Source organism: Nomascus leucogenys, chromosome 18 (assembly GCF_006542625.1).
Source record: "Nomascus leucogenys isolate Asia chromosome 18, Asia_NLE_v1, whole genome shotgun sequence".
Lineage (NCBI taxonomy): Eukaryota > Metazoa > Chordata > Mammalia > Primates > Hylobatidae > Nomascus > Nomascus leucogenys.
In genome coordinates this window covers 13,660,616-13,687,201 of record NC_044398.1, presented here as the reverse complement: position 1 = coordinate 13,687,201, position 26,586 = coordinate 13,660,616, and the positions used below count along the sequence as shown (strand labels likewise).

Sequence of the window (26,586 nt, the reverse complement as noted above, 5' to 3'; positions counted from 1 at the left end):
TGGCTCACTGCAAGCTCCACCTCCCAGGTTCATACCATTCTCCTGCCTCAGCCTCCCCAGTAGCTGGGACTACAGGCGCCCACCACCACGCCTGGCTAATTTTTTGTATTTTTAGTAGAGATGGGGTTTCACTGTGTTAGCCAGGATGGTCTCGATCTCCTGACCTCATGATCTGCCCACCTCGGCCTCCCAAAGTGCTGGGATTACAGGCGTGAGCCACCGCGCCTGGCCAAGGGCAACTTTTTAAAGTAAAAGAGAAATGACATTGTTTTAAAGCTAAGCTGAGTCAGGACTGGTAACGGCTCTTCCTAGAACAAGTTAGAAATATGTAAGAGCCAAAGAATCTTGAATACAAAATGACAGTCAATTAGTGAATTAACTAACTGGCAAGACATATCTACTACTCTACATTTGACTTTAAGTCCTTTCCCTTAACAATATGGCAGACACTAGGCACAGGTGGGTATTTAAATTGAAATTAAGTAAAGTTAAATAAAATACAATATTCAGTTCTTTAATTGCACTAGCCACTTTTCAAATGTTGAATAGCTGCATGTGGCTAGTGGCTACTGTATTGGATGGTGCAGACACAGAACATTTCCATCACAGCAGCTCTGAAAGAGGCATTTTCTGAACTGTTCATGTATAACTACATTTCCCCTCCTAAAGTATAAAGCTTTGTAAAAGCAAAAAAAGAAAAAAAAATTCTAAATTTACCTACTTTAAATTTGCATAGCATATAGATGAGTCACTTCTTATTTATAGCTAGATTAAAAATATTCTTCTAAGGGGTTTTTTATACTTATTATTTCTTCTTTTCACACATATGAATTTATGATTTCCTCTAGTTACAGTGTTACCATAGAAACTAATCCATAATGCTTCATCTCTAAATTTCAAAGTCAAAGGTGCTACAAACATTTGGGCATTACAGTTAACTTGTATTTTACACTCAAGAGAAAGGTCTTAATTTATGAGTCTTGATTCAGTTACTTTGGGTTAATAATATATTATGTCAAAACCAAATGCCATTTCCATATCCCACTTAAGCTGTGTATTTCTACCATATTTTTGAATTGTGATAACGAAATCATTAAAGGTCTTTATTCTCAATAAAAATAATCGGATTTCACACAATTAAAAAACATTTGTGGCATGGGTTAATTTATTATACTTGCTTCCTCCTTATTAGATATCATTTACTTATCAAACAGATAGTTGACAGAAGACTCCAGAGACATACTACAAGGAAGTGACCAGTGTTCATCTGAAACAGATGCCTTGTTTCTCAGAAATGTCGTTCTCTTTATTTCATCTTCGTAGTTCTGTGCCTTCTCTCAGCAATTTCTGATTTCTTTATTTACTGCCACACAGATGACAAATGTCATGCATGTCCATGATATCCTTTACTCAATTCACATGCGATTTCCAAGGCTGGCTATAATTCCCAAACCCTCCCACTCAAGAAGGTACATTTCAGGATACAAATGACTCAAAGTGCAATGGAATCATTCTAGTTTTATAATTATATCATCCCCAAACTTTGGTATGTTTAACAAGCATAATCAACAAATCTCTTGGGATATACCTCACAAATGAACTCACGTACTACTGTTACTTCTATTGTTGGGACAGGTATATTTTGCCTCCAGAGCAAGACTTTTAAGACACTAGAGGAGAAGGACAAATCTTAGGCTTCTTCTATTCTCCTGGTGCGCCTGGTATGCTAGTGATATTGAGCATGTAATAAGTAAACTAAATACTCTTTTTATGTCCCTTCTTTTTCATTACTCTTGACTATTAAAGACTTCTCCATAGATGGCAGCATGTTTTAATGTAAACACTAGGTTTTATGCAGGGTTCAGCAGCAAACTACAGGTATGGCCACAGGTTTCTCCATGGATAGACTATACCAGCCACAAAGCGTTTGCTTCAGTTTTAGAATAAACTTGAGCAAGGCAAGGCCCAACCTTGAGGTATCTGGGTGATCTATCTAAAGGCCGGATTTAAATTTAGCTCTTGAGTAACCAATGCTACTATTATCAATACCCAAGTATTATCAACCTCTTCAAGGCTTTCAGGAAAGCCAGGCACCGCAGGGAAAAGCAAACAGGGAATATGAGCCCTCTTTGAGAACCTCCAACACTTTAACAACCATTATTACCTTGGAAAACTGGACTTTCCACTGTATATTTTTTATGGATCCAGAATAAAACTAATATAAGAGAGAAATTGATGCAGTATTGTGGACTTTGAAAACATTATGTAAATTACAAGTATCCAATGTAACCAGTTTAAAGGATGGGTATAATTATAAAGTAATCACTTCTGAAGGCCACCTTATTCCTTCCAGTTTTTACATCTTCAGCACAAAAAGTCCAGTAATAAAGGAACTATGTTTGCTATATTAACGGTAAGTGGAGATATCTTCCCTCTACCCCAGAATTCTATAGCACATGCATAATATGGTAGCAAGTATGCAGTATGGCTATAAGTAGGCAGGGAAAAATGCAAAACTAACAACAGTACAATGTTTAGGCAGATGGGATGGGTGACTTTTTTCCTTTTTTAAAATATTGTCTTTAATATTACAAAATTAGTCAATATGTGGTATAAGAATTTCCAATCCATTTCTCACCCATGTGTCCTGTATCTAATGCTTTATTCCCATCAATAAAAGAAAAATGTCTATTTTTGAGGCCACAAATAGAACATTATAGTCACTTGTAAATAACAATGCTAAAAGGGATTGGTTTTGTTTAAATTAATAATGCTTTGTGTATCTATTTTCTTCTATTTAATTTATATAATATTAAGACAAAAGTATAAGAAAAATGAGAAAAGGACCCTGTGCAGTGGCTCATGCCTGCAATTCCAACACTTTGGGAGGCCAAAGTGGGAGGATCACGTGAGGCCAGGAGTTTGAGGCCTTAGTGAGCTGTGATCACAACTCTACACTCCAGCCTGGGTGATAGAGCGAGACCTTGTCTCTAAAAAAGGAAAGAAGAAAGACAGAAAGAAAGAAAGAGAGAAAGAGAGAGAGAAAGAAAGAAAGAAAGAAAGAGAAAGAGAAAGACAGAAAGAAAGAGAAAGAAAGAAAGAAGAAAATTTCTAGTCTAGTCTGCTGTATGGTAACAGCGGTCTTAGCCAATAAAGAGGAAAGGCGGGATTACCATTCACAAGATAATTCCATATTTCAGCACTTTAGATCCTATTCTCTGCAGGATTGTCTGTACTCGGTGTATGTTAAAATTGATCCTAACAATCAAAGTAACAGAGATTATGATGAGAATATAAAAGCCAAGGTAATTAAGTATTCTGTAGAATATTTTACACATTGAAACTGAACATCATGAGCAGAATTGGTTCTGAACCATCTGAACTTCAGGTGGCACTACATTCTCAGGCTTTGGATTTAGGTGGGCCCAAATGCCTCTGTAAGAAACTGAGGATACTGCAGGGGCTGACTGGGCAGGAGGGCTGGGTCCAGAGCTAGCACACTCAGGCTCTGGAAGGGATTCTTCAGCTGAGAAGCAGCTCCCCACACTGGATCCACACAGATCTCATTTACATCCAAGGGCACTAAGACATCTGAATGTCTGCTCAAGTATCTAAGCACATGGTTGGCATCCATAAAAAGGGACCCTGCATGTATGAGTAGTTCCAATTCCTTTACACTCAAATAATGCTGTCTTTGTTTAAATACTTCATTTCCTGGTTAAACACTACATTAACATTACTATATTTTGTTTTAAATAAGGAGAACTTATTTTGTTTATCAGCACCTTTGTATAAAACCTTTATTTTCTTCACATTTGAAATCACAGATTTAAAAATATATAACCAGCAATGCTTTATAATCTTACAAGCACAAAACATTCTTTTACAGAATAATTCTTTTTTTTTTTTTTTTTTTGAGACGGAGTCTCGCTCTGTCACCCAGGCTGGAGTGCAGTGGCGCGATCTCGGCTCACTACAAGCTCCGCCTCCCAGGTTCACGCCATTCTCCTGCCTCAGCCTCTCCAAGTAGCTGGGACTACAGGCGCCCGCCACCACGCCCGGCTAATTTTTTTTTTTTTGTATTTTTAGTAGAGACGGGGTTTCACCGTGGTCTTGATCTCCTGACCTCGTGATCTGCCTGCCTCGGCCTCCCAAAGTGCTGGGATTACAAGCGTGAGCCACCGTGCCCGGCCCAGAATAATTCTTATTATACTATTCAGTAAAGAATAGCCACTAAGCTCTATTTCTTGTTGATCCCTGATGTTACATTATAATTGCAGATAAGGTTAGTTCCCAGTTTTTAGGGAAATCTCATTTCCCCATGCACATTCAACAATTAATCTGATCAAGCCCAGAATGGAACTGACTGCATTTGCATTAGGTGAATAAAATATTTGTGTGTTTAAGATTAAAGCAATATGTATTTACTGAAGAACATTGATAACATGGAGAAAAATTTTAAAAAGGAAGTAAAAATTATTTGTAACCTACCACCAAAACTACTTATACATATTTATATATTCTTTTAGTTTTTTCTGACTCATCATACTTTTAGAGCAGTTTCTCAACCTTAACACTCTTGCTATTTTTTGTTAGATAATTTTTTGTTGTGGGGAACGTCCTGTGCTTTGTAGAATATTAAGCAGCATCCCTGACCGTTCTTTACCGACTAGATACCAGTAGCAGCCCCCTCTCAGTGGTGACAACCTAAAATGTCCCGTGGTAAGGACAGGGGCACAAAATTGCCTCTAGTTGAGAACCACTGTTTTAGAGATATAAGGGGTTTTAGAAATCATGTTTCACCTCTTCATTTTACAAGTGAGAAAAATTAATACTTAGATCAATGCAGATGATTTGCCCAAAATCTCATGGCTAATTTGTGGCGGAATCAGCACTAAAAAAAAATCCAGATTAACTCAATTGCTGTAGCATTCAATGTTTATTATACCATTCTGCTTCCCTAGATTTTAGGAAAAATAGTACAACCTTCTTTTTCCATTGCCTGGACAAACGTTCTTTCCTTTTTTTTTTTTTAAGTGTATAATACTAAGCTGTATATCCTCAAAGCCATTCACAAAGAGAAAGTCATAGATAGTAAGATGTTCAGATTTTTGACCTAATCGGGATCATTTAAAGTTAGATTTCAACAATTTTACCTGTAAAGCTCAAAAGTCTGTGGTAATTGATTCTTATATCTGCTAAAGAAATTCACCAAAAAAAGGCTGCCAGAGAAATTCAAAGACATGGTTAATACAACTAACAGTACTTTCCTTCATCTGTCCTTTATCTGGCAGTAGTGTTGCTCATCTGCACGAAACCACCTACGTTTCTCATGTGAAAAGCTATGGAATGCTGTACATCCTCAGTAAAATCCTTGAAGGTCCTTCAAATGTTTATGCTTTGCTCAGCCAAAATAAACTTGTACAGTGACCTTGTGAACAGATGCCTGGTAATGAGGTCATAGAACTGAGTAACATTTTCAGAAAATTGCTTTACGGTGTAATAAATGTTCTGATTAGATTCCTATTTTCACCTTTAACATGCTCAGGTGGTTCAACCTGGGAAACCTAGTCAGGGTTATTACCCATTCTTCAAAGGTCACACCAAGAGTCCAAGAATTTTTAGCCTGAAAGATACTTTAAACAAACTATATATTGTAAAAATTTTAAATAATTTTCAAATCTTACTGTTGGCTTTCTTGCAGCTTCTCCTTAAACCTGACCTATTTCCTATTTCAGTTTCAATTTACTCTTCAGTATGAAGTGTCTGGTTCAGTGATTCTTCTATGACAATGCCCTTGTTTGACATCTGCAGAGATGAAACTAATTTCGTGTACTTTAAAATAAGCACAGTATAACTTGAGGCAAATAGGGTTAACATTATGCTATGTTCAGCATATTTAATGACAATTTCTAGTGAATAATATAGACTCCAGGATGGGGTCTCCAACATTCCTGTACTCATGAGAATAGTGAAGGTTACCTCATATACAGGGATGTTATGGATAAAAGAATCACAACATTGCACACAAATGGGGACAGTTCCAAATCCAGTATCCAATTTCATTTAGGCGATATGGGCTTCTACTTGTTTTGCAGGAGTGACTTAGATGATTTTTATCAATATTACTGCCTTTGGGGTGGACACGTGATTTTAGGATGTTAAACATATAAATTAAAAGAAACTATAAATCACAAGAGAGCCAGAAAAAGATATATGAAATAGATACATTTTTGTTTTCATGGCATTTTTACAGAAAAATATTCCTGTGAGATAATGCTTATTTTAATAATGAAGGGTAATGGGTGGGGTCTTTTTTTTTTTTTTTTGGAGACAGAGTCTTGCACTCTCGCCCAGGCTGGAGAGCAGTGGCGGGATCTCGGCTCACTCCAAGCTCTGCCTCCTGGGTTCACACCATTCTCCTGCCTCAGCCTCCCAAGTAGCTGGGTCTACAGGCACCTGCCACTATGCCCAGCTAATTTTTTGTATTTTTAGTAGAGACAGCGTTTCACTGTGTTAGCCAGGATGGCCTTGATCTCCTGACCTTGGGATCTGCCCGCCTTAGCCTCCCAAAGTGCTGGGATTACAGGTGTGAGCCACCACGCCCAGTCATGGGTGGGGTCTTATCAACCAGAGGTGAAATAAAATTTTCAGTTAGAAATAAAATTTTTGTGGGCTATTCCCTAGCTAATACAGACATTAGCTCCAGACAGACAGTAGATTGTGCAGGTGAGGGCTGTATCTATCTTGTTCATTGCTACATTCCCAGTACCTACTATGCAGTAGGCATTAAATAAACATGCTGAATAAATAATATGTAGAATGCTAAATACCAATGGAGGCGAAGTGTAAGATAAAAATAAATGGGAAGGGAATGAGGATAATAGAGTGGGGACTGCTGATTCCCTACATGGGAGTAGTAAACACAAGTCAAAATAAAACAAGTACCGCACAAAATAGTCACAATATGTACAAAGGTGTCTCACAAAATAGGAGAATAATAGATTATTATATGCAAATGTTAAAAGTGAGGAGGAAAAATGGGATTTGTATGCTTGTTTTTTAAGACAATATTCTAAAATGTGTTCTCTAAATAATTTTTCAACTTGAAATTTAATTTTCAGTTTTTCTCCACAGAACTGTGTTGAAGGATGCTTTTAAATACGAAAAATTCAGATAGCATCTTCATTGGATGTAAATAAATACATGTACTTGATTTGCAAAGTCAAAAATGCTAAATTTTATAGCAAAAAGCAACAAGCTCTTAGTCTCCTTCTCCTCTTCATCCGCTGCCGATGCAACCCCTTTAAACCCTCTCTACTTTCCTATTGTAACAAATGAGGATTTTAGTTCTCTTCCACTTTTCTTCTCTTTCCCCCATACTCTCAATATGGCAAAACCAGTTGTTAGATCCTTAGTCTGTGTTCATTATTATAATGTAAATGTAGCCATACTCCATTATTTCCTTTCTTATGTAACTTTTGTTTTTTTCCCCAGAGTTAATGATTATGCCTTTTTTTTTTCTTTTTCATTGTCTTACCCTCTTACTCTTTACATTGCCGCCAATATATTTTTTCATGGTGCTGAGGGATCATGTGCAGCTGCATGGGCACCAGTGGCCTATAGCCAATGTGTCATCTGGTTGAAGCATGCCCTCTCCCTGCTTTTATTTTTTATTATTTATTTATTTAATTATTAGTATTTTTTGAGATGGAGTTTCACTCTTGTCACCTAGGCTGGAGTGCAATGGCGTGATCTTGGCTCACTGCAACCTCCACCTCCCAGGTTCAAGCGATTCTCCTGTCTTGGCCTCCTGAGTAGCTGGGACTACAGGTGCCCGCCACCATGCCCAGCTAATTTTTTTGAATTTTTAGTAGAAACTGGGTTTCACCATGTTGGCCGAGATGGTCTTGAACTCCTGACCTCAGGTGATCCACCTACCTTGGCCTCCCAAAGTGCTGGGATTACAGGTGTGAGCCACCACGCCCGGCCTCTTGCTGGTTTTAGTATCATCCCTGTGCAGCATGAAAAATCCTCTTGGCTTTGTAGGTCTACCAGAGACATCCCTCCTGGCACCTTTCATCCACCACATCCAGTTTTGGCTGGCTGCACTTTGGACTCTTTGGACTTGCTGTGTGGTGTTCTCTCTGGGAATTTTTGTCATCTCCTTTCTGTGCTGAAAGACTTGTTTCCCAGATCCCATGGGTTTCCTTTTTTGTGGACCATTCCCTAGCTCCGGGGAGCATATCTGCCCGGACAAAAGATAACCAGCAGGTAAATCTTGTGACTCTGCATGCCTAGAATTAAGAAATTTCTTAATTCTAAACTCACACAATTGAGAGCTTGACTGTTATAGTACTTGAGGGTGAAAATCATGATGGTATCATGGATGGTATTACTGTCTTCAAGCTTTCATTGTCACTGTTCAGAAATTTAATGTCATTCTGATTCTACATCATTTGAATGTGACATGCTTTTTTTTTGAGATGGAGTCTTGCTCTGTCACCCAGGCTGGAGTATAGTGGTGTGATCTTGGCTCACTGCAGCCTCTGCCTCCTGGGTTCAAGCAATTCTCCCGCCTCAGCCTTCTGAGTAGCTGGGATTACAGGAGCCCGCCACCACGCCCAGCTAATCTTTGTATGTTTAGTAGAGACGGGGTTTCACCATGTTGGCCAGGCTGGTCTGAACTCCTGACCTTAAGTGATCTGCCTGCCTCAGCCTCCCAAAGTGCTGGGATTACAGGTGTGAGCCACTGCGCCCAGCCAAATGTGACATGCTTTTTATATTTGGAATCTTTATGAATATTTTCCTTATCACTGGTGTTTTGGGATACCCAATGACTTCACTTAGAGTCATTCTTTTCATTCATTGTGCTAAGTACTTGGTGGGTCCTTTCAATCTGAAGATTCATATCCTTCAGTTCTGGGAAATATTATTGTATTATTTCTTTGATAATTGCATCTGTTCCCTCTTTTTAGAATTCCCAGTGGCTAGATTATCTCCTGGATAATCTTTTTTAGCAGATATGGAAATCAGGAATGCATTTTCACTAAGCAAGAAATAAAAAGCAAAATGAACTTCTAAAATAAAACATAGTCCTTTAAGCTGAAAACTGCTATTTCTGTATTCATTTATAAACCTATCCTAATAAAAGAAAAAGCCTTTAAAAGCCAAGTAACAGGAAAACTACACTATATTAAAGTGCTGATCATTAATAATCATTAATAATATAGTTGTCTTACATGTATAGTGCTGCATAGTTAATAAACTTCCATTTAACCCTCAATGTAATGCTATTAGGTATATAATTTGAATTTTCCTTCTTGTTCATTATATTCATTTTGATACCTGAGCCAAAGACCTCTCTGAAAAGTAAAAATGCCCTCATTTCATATCCCTTTGCCATCCATTACAGTTATATAAAATCACCACTTAACTAGAATATTTATTTCCATAGCATTGTTGTTTTAGTTCAAGATAACTAAAAGAGACTAACTTGAAAGCAGAATACTATTCAGTTTCAATTTAATTTAATAGCAAAAAACTTAAATTTTCACTTGAATTTTGAATGGAGATAGACACATGATATTTATGTTTATTGGGCTCCTACTATATGCAAGCAAGCACTGTGCTTTTATATATTCTCACAGGTATATTACCCCCATTTTATACATGAAGCAACTAAGGAACACAGAAGGCTATTTTCTTTCCACACCAAACACACCAAAATCAATTATGCTAAAAGTATTTAAAATAAACCACACAAATTACAACATGCAAAGAAATCCAAAACCATAATGCAAATTTTTACAGAACACATTCATTTGATAACTTGGCTTGCAAACACAACAAATGACATTAGTAACTGGCTAAGTATCAAGTTTTAAGAACAGACTTTTTCATGCCTTATTTTGAATAATCAGTTACCTCAAATTGATTGAAGTAGAGGTGCAGAAGTAAGCCAGAAATCCTACCAAGATATTGCCATTGAGAAAGAGACAGAAAAAAAGAGAGGGAAAGAACACCAAAGACAGAGAAATAAACAATGGTCATCTTTACGTCAGGTGATTTACTCAAACTACTTTAAGGTGATTAAGTGGGAAAATTATGACTAAATGACATTTTCAGGTATGTATTATTTATTAACTACCTCTCATTTTGTGATCAGTTAAGAGATTCAAAATATCAAGTATGGAAAACATAAAATTAAAATATCTTTAAAATTATTTACTTGTTTTCCAGTATTAGAAAAATAAATATACAGCAAAATGCCACAATTTTATAATGGCTTGAAATAAAAAGCCACCTTTATTTGTTGACTTAATATGACATTGGATTAAAAAGGTAAATGAACAATTACCTTTACTGCTGCAGTAACAGCAGCAGTAGCTGCAAGGTTTAAACCTTGCCGTCCAAAGTTTACCATGGTTTCATAGCCTCGTTCCTTTGCTTGTACAATATAATCATCAATCTCCTGGAGGAAAAAGCCACAGATGTTAGTTTTACTTAAAAATAGTGTTAAAAGCCCCAAACTAGAACATTTTCCCTATAATAGTTTCATGAATTTTATAGCATTAAGCATGTGTTGATAGGCATTTCTTTCTTTTCTTTTCTTTTTTTTGAGAGAGGGTCTCTTCCTTTTGCCTAGGCTGGAATGCAGTGGCCTGGGACAATAAGCATGCACCATGACCAAATAATTTTTACTTTTTTTGTATTGACGAGGTCTCACTATGTTGCCTAGGCTGGTCTCAAACTCCTGGGCTCAAGCAATCCTCCCACCTTGGCTTCCCAAAGTGTTGGGATTACAGGCATGAGCCACGGCACCCAGCCTAGGCGCTTCTTTTTTTTTTTGAAACGGAGTCTCGCTCTCTCGTCCAGAATGGAGTGCAGTCGCGCCATCTCGGCTCACTGCAAACTCCGCCTCCCAGGTTCACGCCATTCTCCTGCCTCAGCCTCCCGAGTAGCTGGGACTACAGGCATCTGCCACCACGCCCAGCTAAATTTTGTATTTTTAGTAGAGACAGGGTTTCACTGTGTTAGCCAGGATGGTCTCAATCTCTGGACCTCGTGATCCACCTGCCTCGGCCTCCCAAAGTGCTGGGATTACAGGTGTGAGCCAACGCGCCCAGCCTTTTTTTTTGAGATGGAGTCTCATTCTGTGCTTAGGCTGGAGTGCAGTGGTGAGATCTCGGCTCACTGCAACCTCCGTCTCCTGGGTTTAAGCGATTCTCTTGCCTCAGCCTCCTGACTAACCGGATTATTGCCTCAGCCTCCTGACTAACCGGATTACAGGCATGCACCACCATACCTGGCTAATTTTTTTTTTGTATTTTTAGTAGAGGCGGGGTTTCACCATGTTGGCCAGGCTGGTCTCATATTCTTGGCCTCCAGTGATCCACCCACCTCAGCCTCCCAAAGTGCTGGGATTACAGGTGTGAGCCACCATACCTAGCCTTGGCTTAGGCATTTCTAAAAAATTATTTACGGAAGTAATTTATATATCTTACCCTTTCCTTTGAAGAAAGAAGTGGATGAAGGAATTTTCTATATATTAAACTTGCTCCTTTGGTATAGGGAGAAAGCAGCCATATGACAAAAGCAATCTTCAGCTCATAGTACAGGGGAAACCTAATAAGAAAAACATTTGGAAATAAACTGCCAGTGAAAAATAAACCACTGTAGAAATCACAAAAACACCTTTTAAAAAGTTCAAGTTCAGTCACTATGCTGTTTTTTTTTGTTTTTTTTTTTGAGATGGAATTTTGCTCTTATCACCCGAGTGCAATGGCACCATCTCAGCTCACTGCAACCTCTGCCTCCTGGGTTCAAGTGCTTCTCCTGCCTCAGCCTCCTCAGTAGTTAGGATTACAGGTGCACGTCACCACTCCCAGCTAATATTTGTATTTTTAGTAGAGGCGGGGTTTCACCATGTTGTCCAGGCCTGGTCTTGAACTCCTGATCTCATGTGATCCGCCTGCCTCAGACTCCCAAAGTGGTGGGATTACAGGCATGAGCCACCGTGCCCGGCCTATGCTACGTTTTTGCACGTAAAAGTTAGTGATCAGGAGACAACTGTGTTTGAATAATCTTGTTTCAACTATAGATCAGTTCATGAATGTGTGACCTGAGAGATTCCCCCCTCCTTCTAATACAAGAATCTTCCTTTGTAGTAAGCATAGGAAAGCTGCCAATCTGAATGTAGCAGTTAAGAGAAGGCACTAATACCATTTATCCAGTGCACAAGGTATGGCCACCTATCTGCAGAGCCAAACTGGCATGGAAGTACATGACCTACCTCATATGATAGTTGTGCCTATCAGAGCATGACTTCATATGCTCCAAGTGCACAGTGTCTACCCCATACACACGTCTTCATCTTTTTTAGAACTCCGAAAAAATATCCCTTCCAATTTCATTTGGCCAGAATTGCAGCACTCTGCAGACCTAAACTGTTCACTTCCAAGGAAAATACAAAGTGTTACAGTGGGCCTCCCCTGTTGGCCCAGTATACTTCCTCAACCAATGACTGTGGCTTTAACCATGTGACTTGCTTGCTTTGGCCAGCAGAAAATGAACATGATACATGTCACATGCAAGCAGAAGCTTTAGAACACCCTTTGACTCCCTCACTCCATCACCCTCAACCTCTTGCTTTAAGCTTTTGCCTTCTGGCATGAGAATAGCTGCTTCTTCAGCCTTGGTTTAAGGGGCCAGGTGAAGTGCTCACGCCTGTAATCCCAGCACTTTGAGAGGCCAAGCGGGGAGGATTGCTTCAGCCCAGGAGTTCAAGGGTACGGTGAGCTATCATCATGCCATTGCACTCCAGCTTGGGCAACAGAGCAAGACCCTGCCTCTAAAACAACAACAAAAACAACAGCAAAAGTGACCTGACCCCAGCAAAGATGCAGTCAACCATTTGCCCTCATGTAGCTTGAGCAAGAAATAAAAGTTTGCTTTTCTAAGCCACTGTACTTTTATGGTTTTTTTTTTTTTTTTTTTTTGCCACAGCAAAAGTTCACTAATATATAATGAGAGGCTCAGTATCTTGTTCTCTGTGAGAACCACATAAATGTAGTCCATTTATCACTAGGATAAATGGTAGCTGAGCAAATTTGAGTTCTTCTGTCAAAGCAGGCAGGTAGAGAGCAGTGAGGATGACTTACTGTGTAGTCAACAAAGAGGTCTCTGCCACACTGCAATTACAGGAGTTTCTGGATTCAGTTGTTCATGTTAAACATTTTCTACATCGTTCATTTTTAAATAACATATATAGGCTACATTTGCAATCAGAAAAAAATGTCTTAAAAAAAGAACTTGGAAACTTACATGTAGCATGGTTGGGGATCTGTGCTCTGTCACTTAAAAACAAAGAGACCCCCCCAACCAAAACCCTATACCAAAAATATAACAGATAAATGCATGAGCTTTGGGGCACAGGAAGGGAAATTTTTACAGTATTTCAAATCAGAAGAGAGATACAGTGACATTTGCAAATAAAGGAAGGTTGTTAAAAATATTTTAGTATGATGACTTTTATTTTTTTTCTAGCAAATCCAATAGGACCTAATGTGCCACACGAGCAGGAGAATAGCAAAATGGGAAAGACAGCTTAAGGAGAGAATAGTAAAGGTTTGAAACAGACCCAGGCAAAATGTAAGTAGACACTGACCAGGAGCAAGTAAAAAGAATGAGGTTCAAACTGATACCTATGTGAGCAGTTGATTAATTTTTTCGGCTGAATTTAGCAGCCCAGTTAAAGAAGCAAGAAAGAGTCATTTTAGCTGGGTGCAATGGCTAATGCCTGCAATCCCAGCACTTCGGGACGCCGAGGCGGGCAGATCACCTGAGGTTGGGAGTTCGAGACCAGCCTGGCCAAAATGGTGAAACCCTGTCGCTACTAAAAATACAAAAATTAGCCAGGCCATGGTGGCATGTGCCTGTAATCCCAGCTACCTGGGAGGCTAAGGCAGGAGAATTGCTTGAACCCGGGAGGTAGAGGTTGCAGTGAGTCAAGATCGTGCCACTGCACTCCAGCCTAGGCAACAGAGCAAGACCCTATGTAAAGAAAAAAAAGAAAAAAAGGATGAGTAGTTGTTAGGCTAATTTAGACAGAAGGTTTGTGCGTCAAGGGCAGATGAAGATATCAGCAAGGTAGTAAACCAAAATATTTTGAAAGGAGAAGTTCTCAAAGTGATTTCAGGGTTTAGATGGAAATGCACTACTGAAATACACCACCGGGAGATTTGAGTTGTCCAGTTAAGTACTGCTCCTTGGTAAAATGTCAAATCCCTGAGGACATAAACACACTTTAATTTTGCCTCGTCTATTTGGAACAGAGCAGCCAGGAAGCTTGTGCTGAGTGGGTGTCCACGTGGGTGCTGACGTTTTCCAGTTCAAATGTTTGTAGATGAGAGTTTTAAGGATAGGATAGGGAGGGGGTGCTAAAACCAGATGCTGTGGGCTTCAAAAGCAGAGTCATTTAGGAAGTGATACAGGAAAATGTTCTGAAGTCATCAGTGCAGAAAAGGATGATGACAATCAAGTTTCCCTATTCCAAGATACTGGGGGAAGGTGTGTGGGAGGTGAGCAGGGAGCGGCGTATGGGGAGGAAAATGAGCTGCCTTTATTTGATGGGGACTAAAAGGAAAGTAGTGTTCTATGGGAAAGCAGATGACAAAAACAAATGGCTGGATAATTAGGTAACTTGATGAAAATCACTCAGTTAATAGCAAGAGCAGGATAAGAACTTAGGACACCTGATTATGCGTCTGTAGTCTGGCCCCTTCTCAATAGTAAAACTTACCAAGCAACTGTTTGATCTGCTACTGTTTCAATCACAGTATAGAGAGCAAAAACAATCCAGTACATCATCCATCGAACCTGGAAATAATAAAAATACTCATGAAACAACAGATGAAAATTATTTGCAACTCTGAATAATATGTATGTATGTATGTATGTATGTATGTATGTATGTATGTCTTTCTGGATTTCATAATAATTTCATATTATGTATGTATTTCTGGATACATAGTACGTTGGGTCAAATGCAGAAAGTGACGGTTTAATTTTCAACAGGTTTTATGTTTGAGTTCTTTACATTACTACATCAACAGTCTTGGGATAGAAGGAGCAAAGATTAATAAATCTCTGGGACTTGATACAATATAATCTAGGAATCTAAAGCAAGGAATTGGGAAAACAGGAAATATTTTTCTTAATTGGAAGAAAGTTCTTTAAAAGACGTTATCTACTTGCTTCTTTATGAAAACTATAAGTTATTCATTTTTATTTTTTGTAGAGACAGGTTAGGCTGAAATGCAGTGGTACAATTATGATCATGACTCACTGCAGCGTTGACCTTTCAGGTGCAAGTGATCCTCTTGTCTCAGCTGCCCGAGTAGCTGGGACTACAGGTGTGCACCACCACGCTTCGCTAAATTTTTTTTTTTTTTGGTAGAGATGAGGTTTTGCCATGTTGCCTTGCTGGTATCGGGCTCCTTGGGCTCAAGCTATCTGTCCGTCTCCGCCTCCCAATGTGCTGAGATTGCAGGCATGACCTACCATGCCTGGCCTTAGCTATTTGTTACATAAATAATATAGTATGATATGACAAGACTACATTTAATCTTTATTAGTCTTTAAAATTTTATATTCCTTATTTCCCAATATATATATAAATTGTTCAGAAAGCAAAGAACAATCCTGGGCTTCTTACTTCTGTTAATGATGCATCCATAATGCTAGTTACCCAGGTAGACAGCATAAGGTTAATCTTCTTCCTCTTCCCCTGATGTAAGCCTGTAATCTCTCACATATCTTTCTCCTTCTTCCACTCTAATTCCACAATGGTAGTTCAGGACGTTTTAATCTCTTCTGAATCAGGGCATGCTGAATGGTCCCTGGCACTCTGCCTTCTCTTGGGACCTATCCTTCTCATGGAAGCATGCCAGATTAATGTTTTCTGAGTTAATTTTCCCAAATTTATATTTTTTCATCGACCTCAGTACACAGAGTTTCTTGTCTCTCAAGTGCACTGGAGTTTCACTTATGATTAAAATCTCTGCTTTTCTGTGCAGTAATAATGGCAAATACACAATGCCATGCCAACCAGGGGGCGAGAAATTACGCTGATAAACATATAACATAAATTAATTCATTTAATCCCTGTAACAACCTTTACAAAGTAGGAAATATAATTAATTCCATCATTGATAAGAAAACAGTGGCACAGAGAGGTAAAAGAGAAGTCATTTGGCTAGGATTTGGGTCCAGGCTGCCTGACTCTGGAATTGGTTAATCCATTATACCAGGCAGAGAGAGAAGATGTGAGAAACTGCCCAATGTAGGGTCCAAGGATGACTACCACTTTCCTTGTTCTCACCTCATGAGTGACAAAAAAAATTAGGTCCTTATATATAACTGGGAAATTGACCTATTAGTTTTAATACAGACGCTTGTTTGGGTATTTCGTAGGCAATATAAAACGATAACTCAAGTAGCTTTTTCAATTGTCTATTTACATGAACAACCCAATAGAAAATAGCCATGAATAACTTCTGAAGCAATTGTATTGTGAAATATGAATACTACCAATTTGTTCTAATTTATAGAGAATCCTGAAAGCTTAAAAAATTTCCCAGAGCAAATAATAGGGTACATTATCTATATTTGAAATATGAGGAAATTGATTTATAAAATTATCTTAAATGTTAACAAAGTTAGACTAATGTTTTCTTTAGTTTTCCACTTTTCATGAATTCTTTTCAATCTCTCCCTGCTCCCAATCCCAAGCTTTTGTCCAAGTATGGGGATTTTCTTCAGGTCTAAAATCCTATGTGGGTCTCTGTATGTGTTATCTTTTCTTCCCTCCCCACTCCCTACCCATTTCTTCTTTTTTTTTTTTTTTTTTTTTGAGACGGAGTCTCTGCCGCCCAGGCTGGAGTGCAGTAGCGCGATCTCGGCTCACTGCAAGCTCCGCCTCCCGGGTTCACGCCATTCTCCTGCCTCAGCCTCTGGAGTAGCTGGGACTACAGGCGCCCGCCACCACGCCCTCCTAATTTCTTTTTGTGTTTTTGGTAGAGTCGGGGTTTCACCGTGTTAGCCAGGATGGTCTCCATCTCCTGATCTCGTGATCCATCCGCCTTGGCCTCCCAAAGTGTTGGGATTACAGGCCTAAGCCACCGCGCCCGCCCCTCCCTACCCGTTTCTAAAAGAGGAAATGATGCTCTTGTATGAGTTCATTCCCTCAGTCCTTTCAAATCCAAACATTAATTTAGTACTTTCACTTCTCAGCTGTATTCATAAGGTTTTTTTTTTGTTTGTTGGTTTGTTTTGAGACAGAGTCTTGCTCTGTCGCCCAGGGTGGAGAGCAGTGGTGCAATCTCGGCTTACTGCAACTTCCACCTTTCTGGTTCAAGCAATTCCCCTGCCTCAGCCTCCTGAGTGGCTGGGATTACAGGCGCATGCCACCATGCCTGGCTAATTTTTTTGTATTTTTAGTAGAGATGGGGTTTCACCATGTTGGCCAGACTGGTCTCGAACTCCTGACCTCAGACAGTCTGCCTGCCTCAGCCTCCCAAAGTGCTGGGATTACAGGTGTGAGCCACCGCACCCGGCCCATAAGGTTATCTTTTAGAGTCAATCATGACTATAGGCCTCCCTCCTAAAAAGAAATGAAGGAAAAAGTGACTACAAACTGAACAATGTGCTTTTGTTAAGCTAGGAGGGATTTGGGGAATCATCATGCTTTTTTAAACTAAACAACCCTTTACTGAAAAAAACAAAAACAAAAAACCTGTAAATACATTACAAGAGAAACTGTTCTGGCTGAGTCTCTCATTCATCCTACCCTAGACTCTTGGGCAGACTCCAAGAAACCCTTGTGCTCTTTGAGAAGGGTTTGAAAATAAGTAATATGGTGAACTCCTCTCATTTTACAGAGGGCCAAAATCAATAAGTTGCTCAAGATCACTGCACTAGGAAATGGCTGAAGGAGGCACAGTCCACCTTGAAGCCCAAAGGATGAAGCTTTTTAAATAAGCGGCTGCCATCAGACCAGTCTCTCCAGTTCTCTAGGATTTCCTGGCTTTCTCCCTCTCCAGTACTCAGCACAGAGACCTCAGTGTAAATATTATCACCTCCTTTCCCAGGAAGTGGAAGCTTAAGTGAAATATGGCTCACTTCACAGAAAATTTAATAAATTCCCAGAAAAATAAAAGCATTTAAGTAACTGCTTGCTATTTTCACTATTTCATGTTTTCATTATTTTACAACGGTGTTGATGGTTGTGATCTTCCAAGGGGATAACCACTATAAGTAATGCTCCACAAATTGTTTTAATTTACTTGTTAATAGGGTTGAGTAGAGGCAAAAGGACTGTACAGATAGTAGCCATTTGCTGATATTCCCTGAATGACGAGTTGTAGAATGAATTAGAGCTGCTGCACATTCCGAAGATTTCAAAAGTAGCTGTGCTTCAGTTAAGTGCTTATTCAATTTTCAGATGAAGTAATCAAATTAATTTTAAAACTCACAAAATAAATATGTGCTTTAAAATATATGTTTTTTTCTAAGAAAGCAAAACTTATATCTGTTTAGGTTGTGAGAATATTTAATAGTGTCAAAAATAAGAGAGAGAGAAAAGGCTTCAACTTTTAGTTAAACACCCAACAGCAAACTATCTAATCAATAGGGTATTTCTAGGCATTTTCCTGGTAAATTGACTACAGTTCTACATATGCAAACCCCATGGCTTTAATTTGTCTTTAATTAATAAATTCTTTGACAATTTGGTCTCTTGAACCTATGATTTTTTTTGTTCTCATCAGAAATATGAACCTTAAATATAGTTGAATACAGGCAAAAATTAAATAAATTCAATGACCATGTGTTATTCATGGAAGCAACCATAAAGAAAGTTAACCTCGAAAATATATTGCTTTCTTTTTTTCCATTAATGTATTTGGTTGGGAGTTTATACCAAATGATTACTCAGTGATGCTTTTATTAAAACTACACCTCAAGGCCATTCAGCCTGCTGTTTAAGGTTTTGCTCAAAAGAAACAGCAGAAAGAAGTCAAGGTCAAAAAAAAAAAAACACAAAACCTAAATGTATGTGAAGATAAAGGAAATATTCTTTAGATCAACAAAAAACATTGATAACAAAATGCAGTATTAATGCCAAAAACTTGAAAGGAAACCAATACACTATTTTATGAACATATGTAACCAAATATAATAGAAAGAATTGCTGTTAAAATATGTAAATAGAAGTCAGTAATTTATCAAGTGACTTTAATAAATCACAAACCACCTTTTAAGCTACTGGGAAAAAAGGTTACTAACTTTATTGACAGAAATATATTATCGGAGAAGTGAGAACAAACCGTATTTCTTTCCAGTTCGGAAACAATTGGTAAAATCAACAAACTGTTGTTTAGATATCTTCACAAGAACAATGAATAATGAGAAAGCTATACCCAATATTTCCTTAAAAGTCCCTTTGGCCCTTGTCAATCTACAAATCCCCCATTCCCAGTGGTGCACAATTTCAACCCAGATGACAGTTCATTTTCAGAAAGGGGGCTTGTATTATAGGAGGCTCACATAACATAGGAATTGCCTGAATACTCTGCACCTCCCTTCTGTGTAGCCTAGTCGATAACTATACACAACTCAAGGAAAGAAAAAAAAAATTTCCTTGATCCCAGAGAACTTAATTATCCAACAAGGTGAAGTTTACACCTATAAGCACTAAGATGGGGACACATGCACATATACCCTCTTTTTCATTAATCTTTCATGCAAAACATAATTTAGTCAATTCTTGAGGACTCAGGTGGCAACATTAAAAATAACACCCACTGATTCAACTGCAAGAAAATCCTACCTGCCTCATGGCATGTGAATAGAAACATAAACATGATAGTTCCCATCCTCAAGGATTCAACATTTCACTGGGCAGAAAAACAAGTAAATAACTATGATTTTTAAAATGCATGAGTGCACCTGTAGTTTGAGCTACATGGGAAGCTGAGGTGGATAACTGCTTTGGCCCAGGAATTCAAGGCCAGCCTGGGCAATATAATGAGATACCATCCCTAATTTAAAAAGATGTCCTGGGCCAGGTGCGGTGGCTCACGCCTATAATCCTGGCACTTTGGGAGGCTGAGGTGGGCGGATCACTTGAGGTCAGGAGTTCGAGACCAGCCTGGCCAACATGGTGAAACTCCCTCTCTACTAAAAATACAAAAATTAGCCAGGCATGGTAGCGCGTGTCTGTAATCCCAGCTACTTGGGAGGCTGAGGCAGGAGAATCGCTTGAACCCAGGAGATGGAAGCTGCAGTGAGGTGAGATCATGACACTGTAATCCAACCTGGGCAACAGAGCAAGACTCCGTTTCCAAAAAAAAAAAAAAAAAAAAATGTTCTGCTGTTCTTAATACATTAGACATCCTAGCTAGCAGTATGGGTCAAAATCCCAATATTTGGAGGAAAGCTTACTAAAAGGATTATTTATAAATCTGTGTGCAAGGTTCAAGAACACCAATAAAGGATAGTGGCGCGCCCCTGAGCAAGCAACTGCAGGAACTGGTATTATATCTAGGTGAGAAGGAGGTAGGGGAGGAAAAGGCTTCCTGGAACCCAAAGATGGTAAGTAGGTGAGAGCACAGTCACAGCTAACTGCTGGTGGCAGTGAGGGGTCTGGGAGAACAAATATTGTGACCTCATGCTTTACCTGTCTTCTGATCTTGTGCAGGGGCCTCTCATGGGCCAAACCCAAAGGAGGCCAGAGATGATCCAGCCTGTTTAGATCAGTCTCCTGGGCCATAAGCAGCAGGGCAGAGAAGTATGGAGAGTGGAGGGGAAGCTCCACTGGAGGGGCAAATAGAAGGTTCCAGCACTACTAAACCTGTGAGCCCTTTGAAACACCCAGAATAGAAATCATTTTTCATTACCTCCTCAGCTCAGATGACCATCACCTCCTGTCTGGATTATTTCAGTAGCATCCTAACTGGTCACTCCATTTTTTTGACTCTATTCTGCATACAACAGTCAGGGTGCCTACTTAAAACAGAAGCCAAATCATGCCATTCCTCTGCTCAAACCCCTTCCATGGTTCCCAATCATTGCTTACTACAGCCTGGAAAGCCCTGTGTATCTGTGTGGCTCCAGCGATCTCTCTGGCCTCACCTGCTACTGCACCTCCTGTTCTGTTCTGCTCCAGCCACACCTGCTCTTTTACTGGCCCTGGTATGTGCTGATATGCTCCTGCCTCGAGGCCTTTTGCATGCTGTTTCCTTGTCTAAAATGCATTTCCCCTAGTTATCCATGTGAAGAGCTTGCTCACTTGCTTCAGGTCTGTGTTTGAATATCTCCTATCAGAGAGGCCGTTCCTGACTACCCTCTTTAAAATATGAAAATCCTAACTCCCTTATTCTGCTTTATTTTTCTCTTTAGCATGTATCACATATCATAAGCACATCTAACAAATATTTGCTTTCCCCCCTTCCTCCGCTTTTTCCCTAGTAGAATGTACACCCCATGATGACAAAGACTTTTTTTTGATCACTGATGAATCCTCTGTGCCTTGCATAAAAGGTGTAAATAAATGTATGTTGATGAATAGGTGAATGAATGTGGAAATGCACATAGCTTAATGTGTTCCTTTTTGTAAGAACTGCAAAAGGCTAGAAAGTAGATAGGAGGTAAAAACATGATGAGTACATATAAATTAATCTTTTAAGAGATCTGTTTTTTTTTTTTTTAAGGAGAAGGAATAAAAAATAGCATGAGGCAACACGAAAGCATGTTTATGTTCTCAAGGATTTAACATTATACTGGAGAGATAATGAGATTCAAATTATGAGAAAGCAGGAATATTTAATGGAACAAGATCCTGGATGAGATAGACAAGAATAAGATTAGGAACACAGAGGGAAAAGAGTGGGCTCAAGAAAGAAGCAGGGATACCTTTTCCTCTGGGACAGATAGAAAGGAAGAAGAGAGTGGCTGTGTCCAGAAGAGAGTTGAAGGTTCATGGGTCAGGCCCTCTACCTTTACTCTGCAGTAGGGGGCCTATTGACATGAGTGGGAAGGTGAGTAGATTTCAGAACAGCAGTAAATGTTTAGAAAAGATGTTTTTAAGGATGGGAAAGGGAGCTGTCTAGGGAAGAGCTGGAACAGACTATGACCAATGGTGCCTTCACCAGTTCTGGGTGCTGGTGCAAGGGCTATAATGAAAGGTCTAGGACAATGAAACAAGTATGAAAAGTCTAGGACAATGAAACAAGAGAAGTATGGATATGATGTACTGCTGTCCATAAAAGGCAGAACGACAGAGAGTGGCTAGAAAATGGCTGAGCCAGGGCCTGGGTTCCTCAGCCCCTCTTTGCAGGTAGATGAGGAATCTGTCGAGTTCTCACCAAAAGAGTATGAGGTGAGGCTTTTGAGAAGTGGGGGTGTCTCTTCCACTTGCTCGTCCGCCCTTCCTGCTGGCTGGGATGGCAGGGAGCAGAGCACCCTTGGAAGCTATATGTTGAAGATGGGTAGAATCTGAGTTTTCAAATATTAATAGTTGCATGGGGAGAATTTCTTGATGAAATGAGCACCTAACCAGGACTTTTATGTGAAAAAGAAACAGATTTCTATAGTTCTTCAGTCATTGCATTGTTACATACTATGATCATAGCGCCTTAGCCTACCCCAATATAAGAGGTTACACTAATCTCTGTAATAATGAGAGAGCAAGGCCACAGCAGCAGCGGTTTTGGAATTAGGTAGGCACTGGTCATAGTACTATTAGCTGCCATCTGTGGCAGGGCTAATGCCCGGACTGGTCGTGACAGTACTACAATGATTGAGAAATGGAGAAGGGGACCACACTTTAAGCAACTGTGGTTGAGATATCCTCAGGGAAGTATTTTGGAAGGAAATGAAAGGTAGGAAGGATTGATGTTCTCATGCAGCAGACTGAGGCAGAGCTAGAGGAATACTATTTTAAATTATTATTGTGATCCCTTGGCAAGTGTGGAGTCTGTGTGAATTTGTTAGCTATCATCTGCATTCAGTCCACATGGCTTCAGCAGCAATCCTCTTCTACTTTCAATAGGCCAATAAATCAGATAAATGAACTTGTTAGAAATAGGCACAATATTTCAAGTAAATATATTCTGAGTGGGAGGCCGGTGAATAAAATGCAAAAAAAAAAATGCATAAACGTCAGTAGGAAAACTCTATAAACAAAGATGTTTGATGTTTTATTTTGCTTACTTTGTTTTCTTTGCCAAGAGTGTATCTAATGCCTCGTACAGTACCTAGCACAAAACAGAAGCTCAAAAATACTTATTAAAAGAATTAATAAGCCGGGTGTCGTGGCTCATGCTTTTAATCCCAGCACTTTGGGAGGTTTAGGTGGGAGGACTGCTTGAGCCCAGGAGTTCCAGACCAGCCTGCGCAACACAGCAAGACCCCATATCTACCCCTACCATAAAAAATTAATTTTTTTAAAAAAGAACGAATGAACTGGGTTAACTTAACAAGTGAGATTATAATTTCCATTTTTTCTAATTATTTGGTAATAAACTTCTCTTGAAAGTGGTCACAATGAAATGGCAATCATTTTCACTACTGGAGCACTTTACCTACTGTATTTTTTGTGACTAAAGAAATGTGATGAATATTTTCATTTAAAATAAAAATATATAAATAAAATAATCCTCAAATGGAATCTTAAAGTCATTTAAAAATCAAAAGAAATTGATTTTCCAAGGAAATATACTCTTAAAATTAGGCAAGTTCTTTTGAAGAATATAGAGTCATCTGCAATATAAAGTCATAGTATTTAAAATTACATTCTGATTTATATAGTGCATGGATCAGATTAGCCTACTTAACAAGCCAGCACTTGCTTTATTATTACTCAAATCCATAAGGCTTTTACAAAGACTTAGCATTTCAGAAATCCAGACGGTCATGTGATAGAGTTCTTAGCTTCACTCTCTCAAAGGAATTACAGGATATTTAAAGCTGGAGTGAATACTGTAAAATGAACATACTCCTAGGCTAAATTTACTATCAAGAAAACCATGCTTCATAATAGGTATGCATTTACCTACCCTAATGCCAAATGAAGGGTTAGCTTCATTTCATGATCTCTTAACATTTTCAACAAAACAAGATTCTATGATTTACATTCTTAGAGAAAACTTTTATGAAATTGATTTAGATCCCAGGATAAACAAATAAAGCAAACAAAAAGTAAGCTGCAATTGTAAAATGATCCTCAGGATTTCCATCACAGAAATTGAGAGCAATACACAGGCCCCAAGTATACAAGGAAATATGGTATGGTTGGAGGTACACTGCTGTAGATTTATAAGAGCCATAGATAATAGCAGTAATGGCATATTAACTTCAAAGTATTTTTCTTAAATGATACCTTCATATAACTTGTTATGCTATGACCAGTGAGATATTATGATAGCAATGATAATGTTAAATGTTATAATTGCAATAATTTGCACTTGTATAATAAAAAGAAAAAATGTGATATATTAATTTGATAAACATTACTTAGGGCCTACTACGAACAAAGCCTTTGACATGAGATAGTCATAAACCTTGATGCCAAGGTTTTCCTATACCCACAAAGCTTTCATGGGGGGATTAGTATAACATAGAAGGATAAGAATAGGTGATTACCAGCACAATGTCTGATTCAACATATAACTACTAGTATTTTATTACAGTACATATTATTCACTGCCTTGTATGAATAAAATTTCTTTACTTCCAAAAGAAAGCCTTTCCTAATTACCCTGACTCCCTCCAGAGATCATATATAATCTCTGTGTACTGTACTTTTCCTTTGTAACATATCCATATGGTTGGTTTATGTAACAACCACCCCTGCCATTTGACTGTAACAACAAATAGAGATCAAAAGTGCCTTGTTCATCTTCATATTCTTAGTACCTAGCACCCTGTGCCTGGAAAGCAAACACAGAGGATGGCTTCCACTTCTTACATTTTAAGGTCTGAATTGATAATATGATCCCAACAAGTAACTCTGAACTGCAAGCAGCAGTTTATCACATATAAAATAGCCTATTTTGGCCGGGCGCGGTGGCTCACGCCTGTAATCCCAGCACTTTGGGAGGCTGAGGCGGGCGGATCATGAGATCAGGAGATCGAGACCATCCTGGCTAACACGGTGAAACCCTGTCTCTACTAAAAATACAAAAAATTAGCCAGGCGAGGTGGCGGGTGCCTGCAGTCCCAGCTACGCGGGAGGCTGAGGCAGGAGCATGGCGTGAACCTGGGAGGCGGAGCTTGCAGTGAGCCGAGATGGTGCCACTGCACTCCAGCCTGGGCGACAGCGAGACTCCGTCTCAAAAAAAAAAAAAAAAAAAAAGCCTATTTTTTCAAAGTTAACAGAGATTAAACAACTCTTCAAACTCTCTTTAATTACAGACTCTTTGAATTATGAAGCTATTAATACTGGTCTTTAAGAAAAAATGAAAAATCACACATGCCTAATGATTCACTTAAAACCATACTAAGTAAATCCAGAACATAACATGTTAAAATATGCTTCACTGGAAAAAAAAAATCTCTGCTGAGTCTAAAAAGAAATAAACACTGCTGAATTTCAGACCACCCAATGAGTACTTTATTTTCTGACCATTACTTGTTACCCACTCAAGTCAATTCACCCAAAACATTCATTCTACACCACATTTCAGAGACAACAGAGAGATCCTCTGATACAGATTTTTTTAGAGACAGTATAGAGTTGAAAAGATCTATTCCTGATTTACTAACTTATCCAATAATTTGGTTACTTCATAATGATTCCCCCCCCACCATTAAAAACAAAGAGGAACAAAATGTGAGAAATCAAATAGAAAAGCTCCCTGTTTTATCCAACCCAGATGGCTTGGTTACGGGATTTTTCTCAGAGCTGTGCCAAGTTAGAGGCATGGTTGAAAAAAAGCTATTTGAAGTTAAATCCAAAGCGACTAGAGACTGTGGCTGAAAATAGTTTTTTTTTTTTTTTTTTTTTTTTTAAAGATGGGGCATGTGTTGGGGGTGAATATGTTAGCTTAGGATTGATTTGAGCTCCCTCAACTTTGGGGTACTTCTTCCCCCACGCCCATCTAAGTAGGTTTTAATTGTCAGCACCTCCCCGGTACACCAATGACTGGGAGTTCTACTTTCAGATGCGGAACTGGCAGCAACATTGTTTACCTGCAGTTTCTAATTATCACTGCCAAAGACCTCACAGAATATCCTGTTGCTCTGAAGGAGAAAGCCTCACATTATATAAACGTATCTGGTGTTAACAGTGAGTTAAAATGGGGCCGACTGTATATAGAAATGGATACCTCTGTCGCAATATTGCAATGGTCTTCCCCAGTGCTCTTGAATCAGAGAAGCCTTATATATCTCAACCCTGACCTCAGTAGAGTCTAAGAAACTCGAGAGATGGGAAAGTATGGATATGTTTAAAAATTAGATGATAATTAATTTAAAAGAAGTGTTAAAGATGCAAAAATCAGGAACTGCTTAAGGGAACTGTTC

At 38.9% G+C, this 26,586-nt stretch overlaps 1 protein-coding gene across 2 annotated transcripts in view; it reads right to left on the bottom strand.

Moving 5' to 3' along the window:
- Positions 1 to 26,586, bottom strand: part of REEP3 (receptor accessory protein 3) — a 105,374-nt gene that overhangs the window by 15,626 nt on the left and 63,162 nt on the right. For both annotated transcript variants that reach the window (XM_030797728.1, XM_030797729.1), the window contains 3 exons: positions 14,804 to 14,880; positions 11,508 to 11,628; positions 10,361 to 10,474 (listed from right to left, as the gene is read on the bottom strand). In XM_030797728.1, the coding sequence (XP_030653588.1) occupies positions 10,361 to 10,474; positions 11,508 to 11,628; positions 14,804 to 14,880 (312 nt within the window). The remainder of the gene's footprint in view (positions 1 to 10,360; positions 10,475 to 11,507; positions 11,629 to 14,803; positions 14,881 to 26,586) is intronic.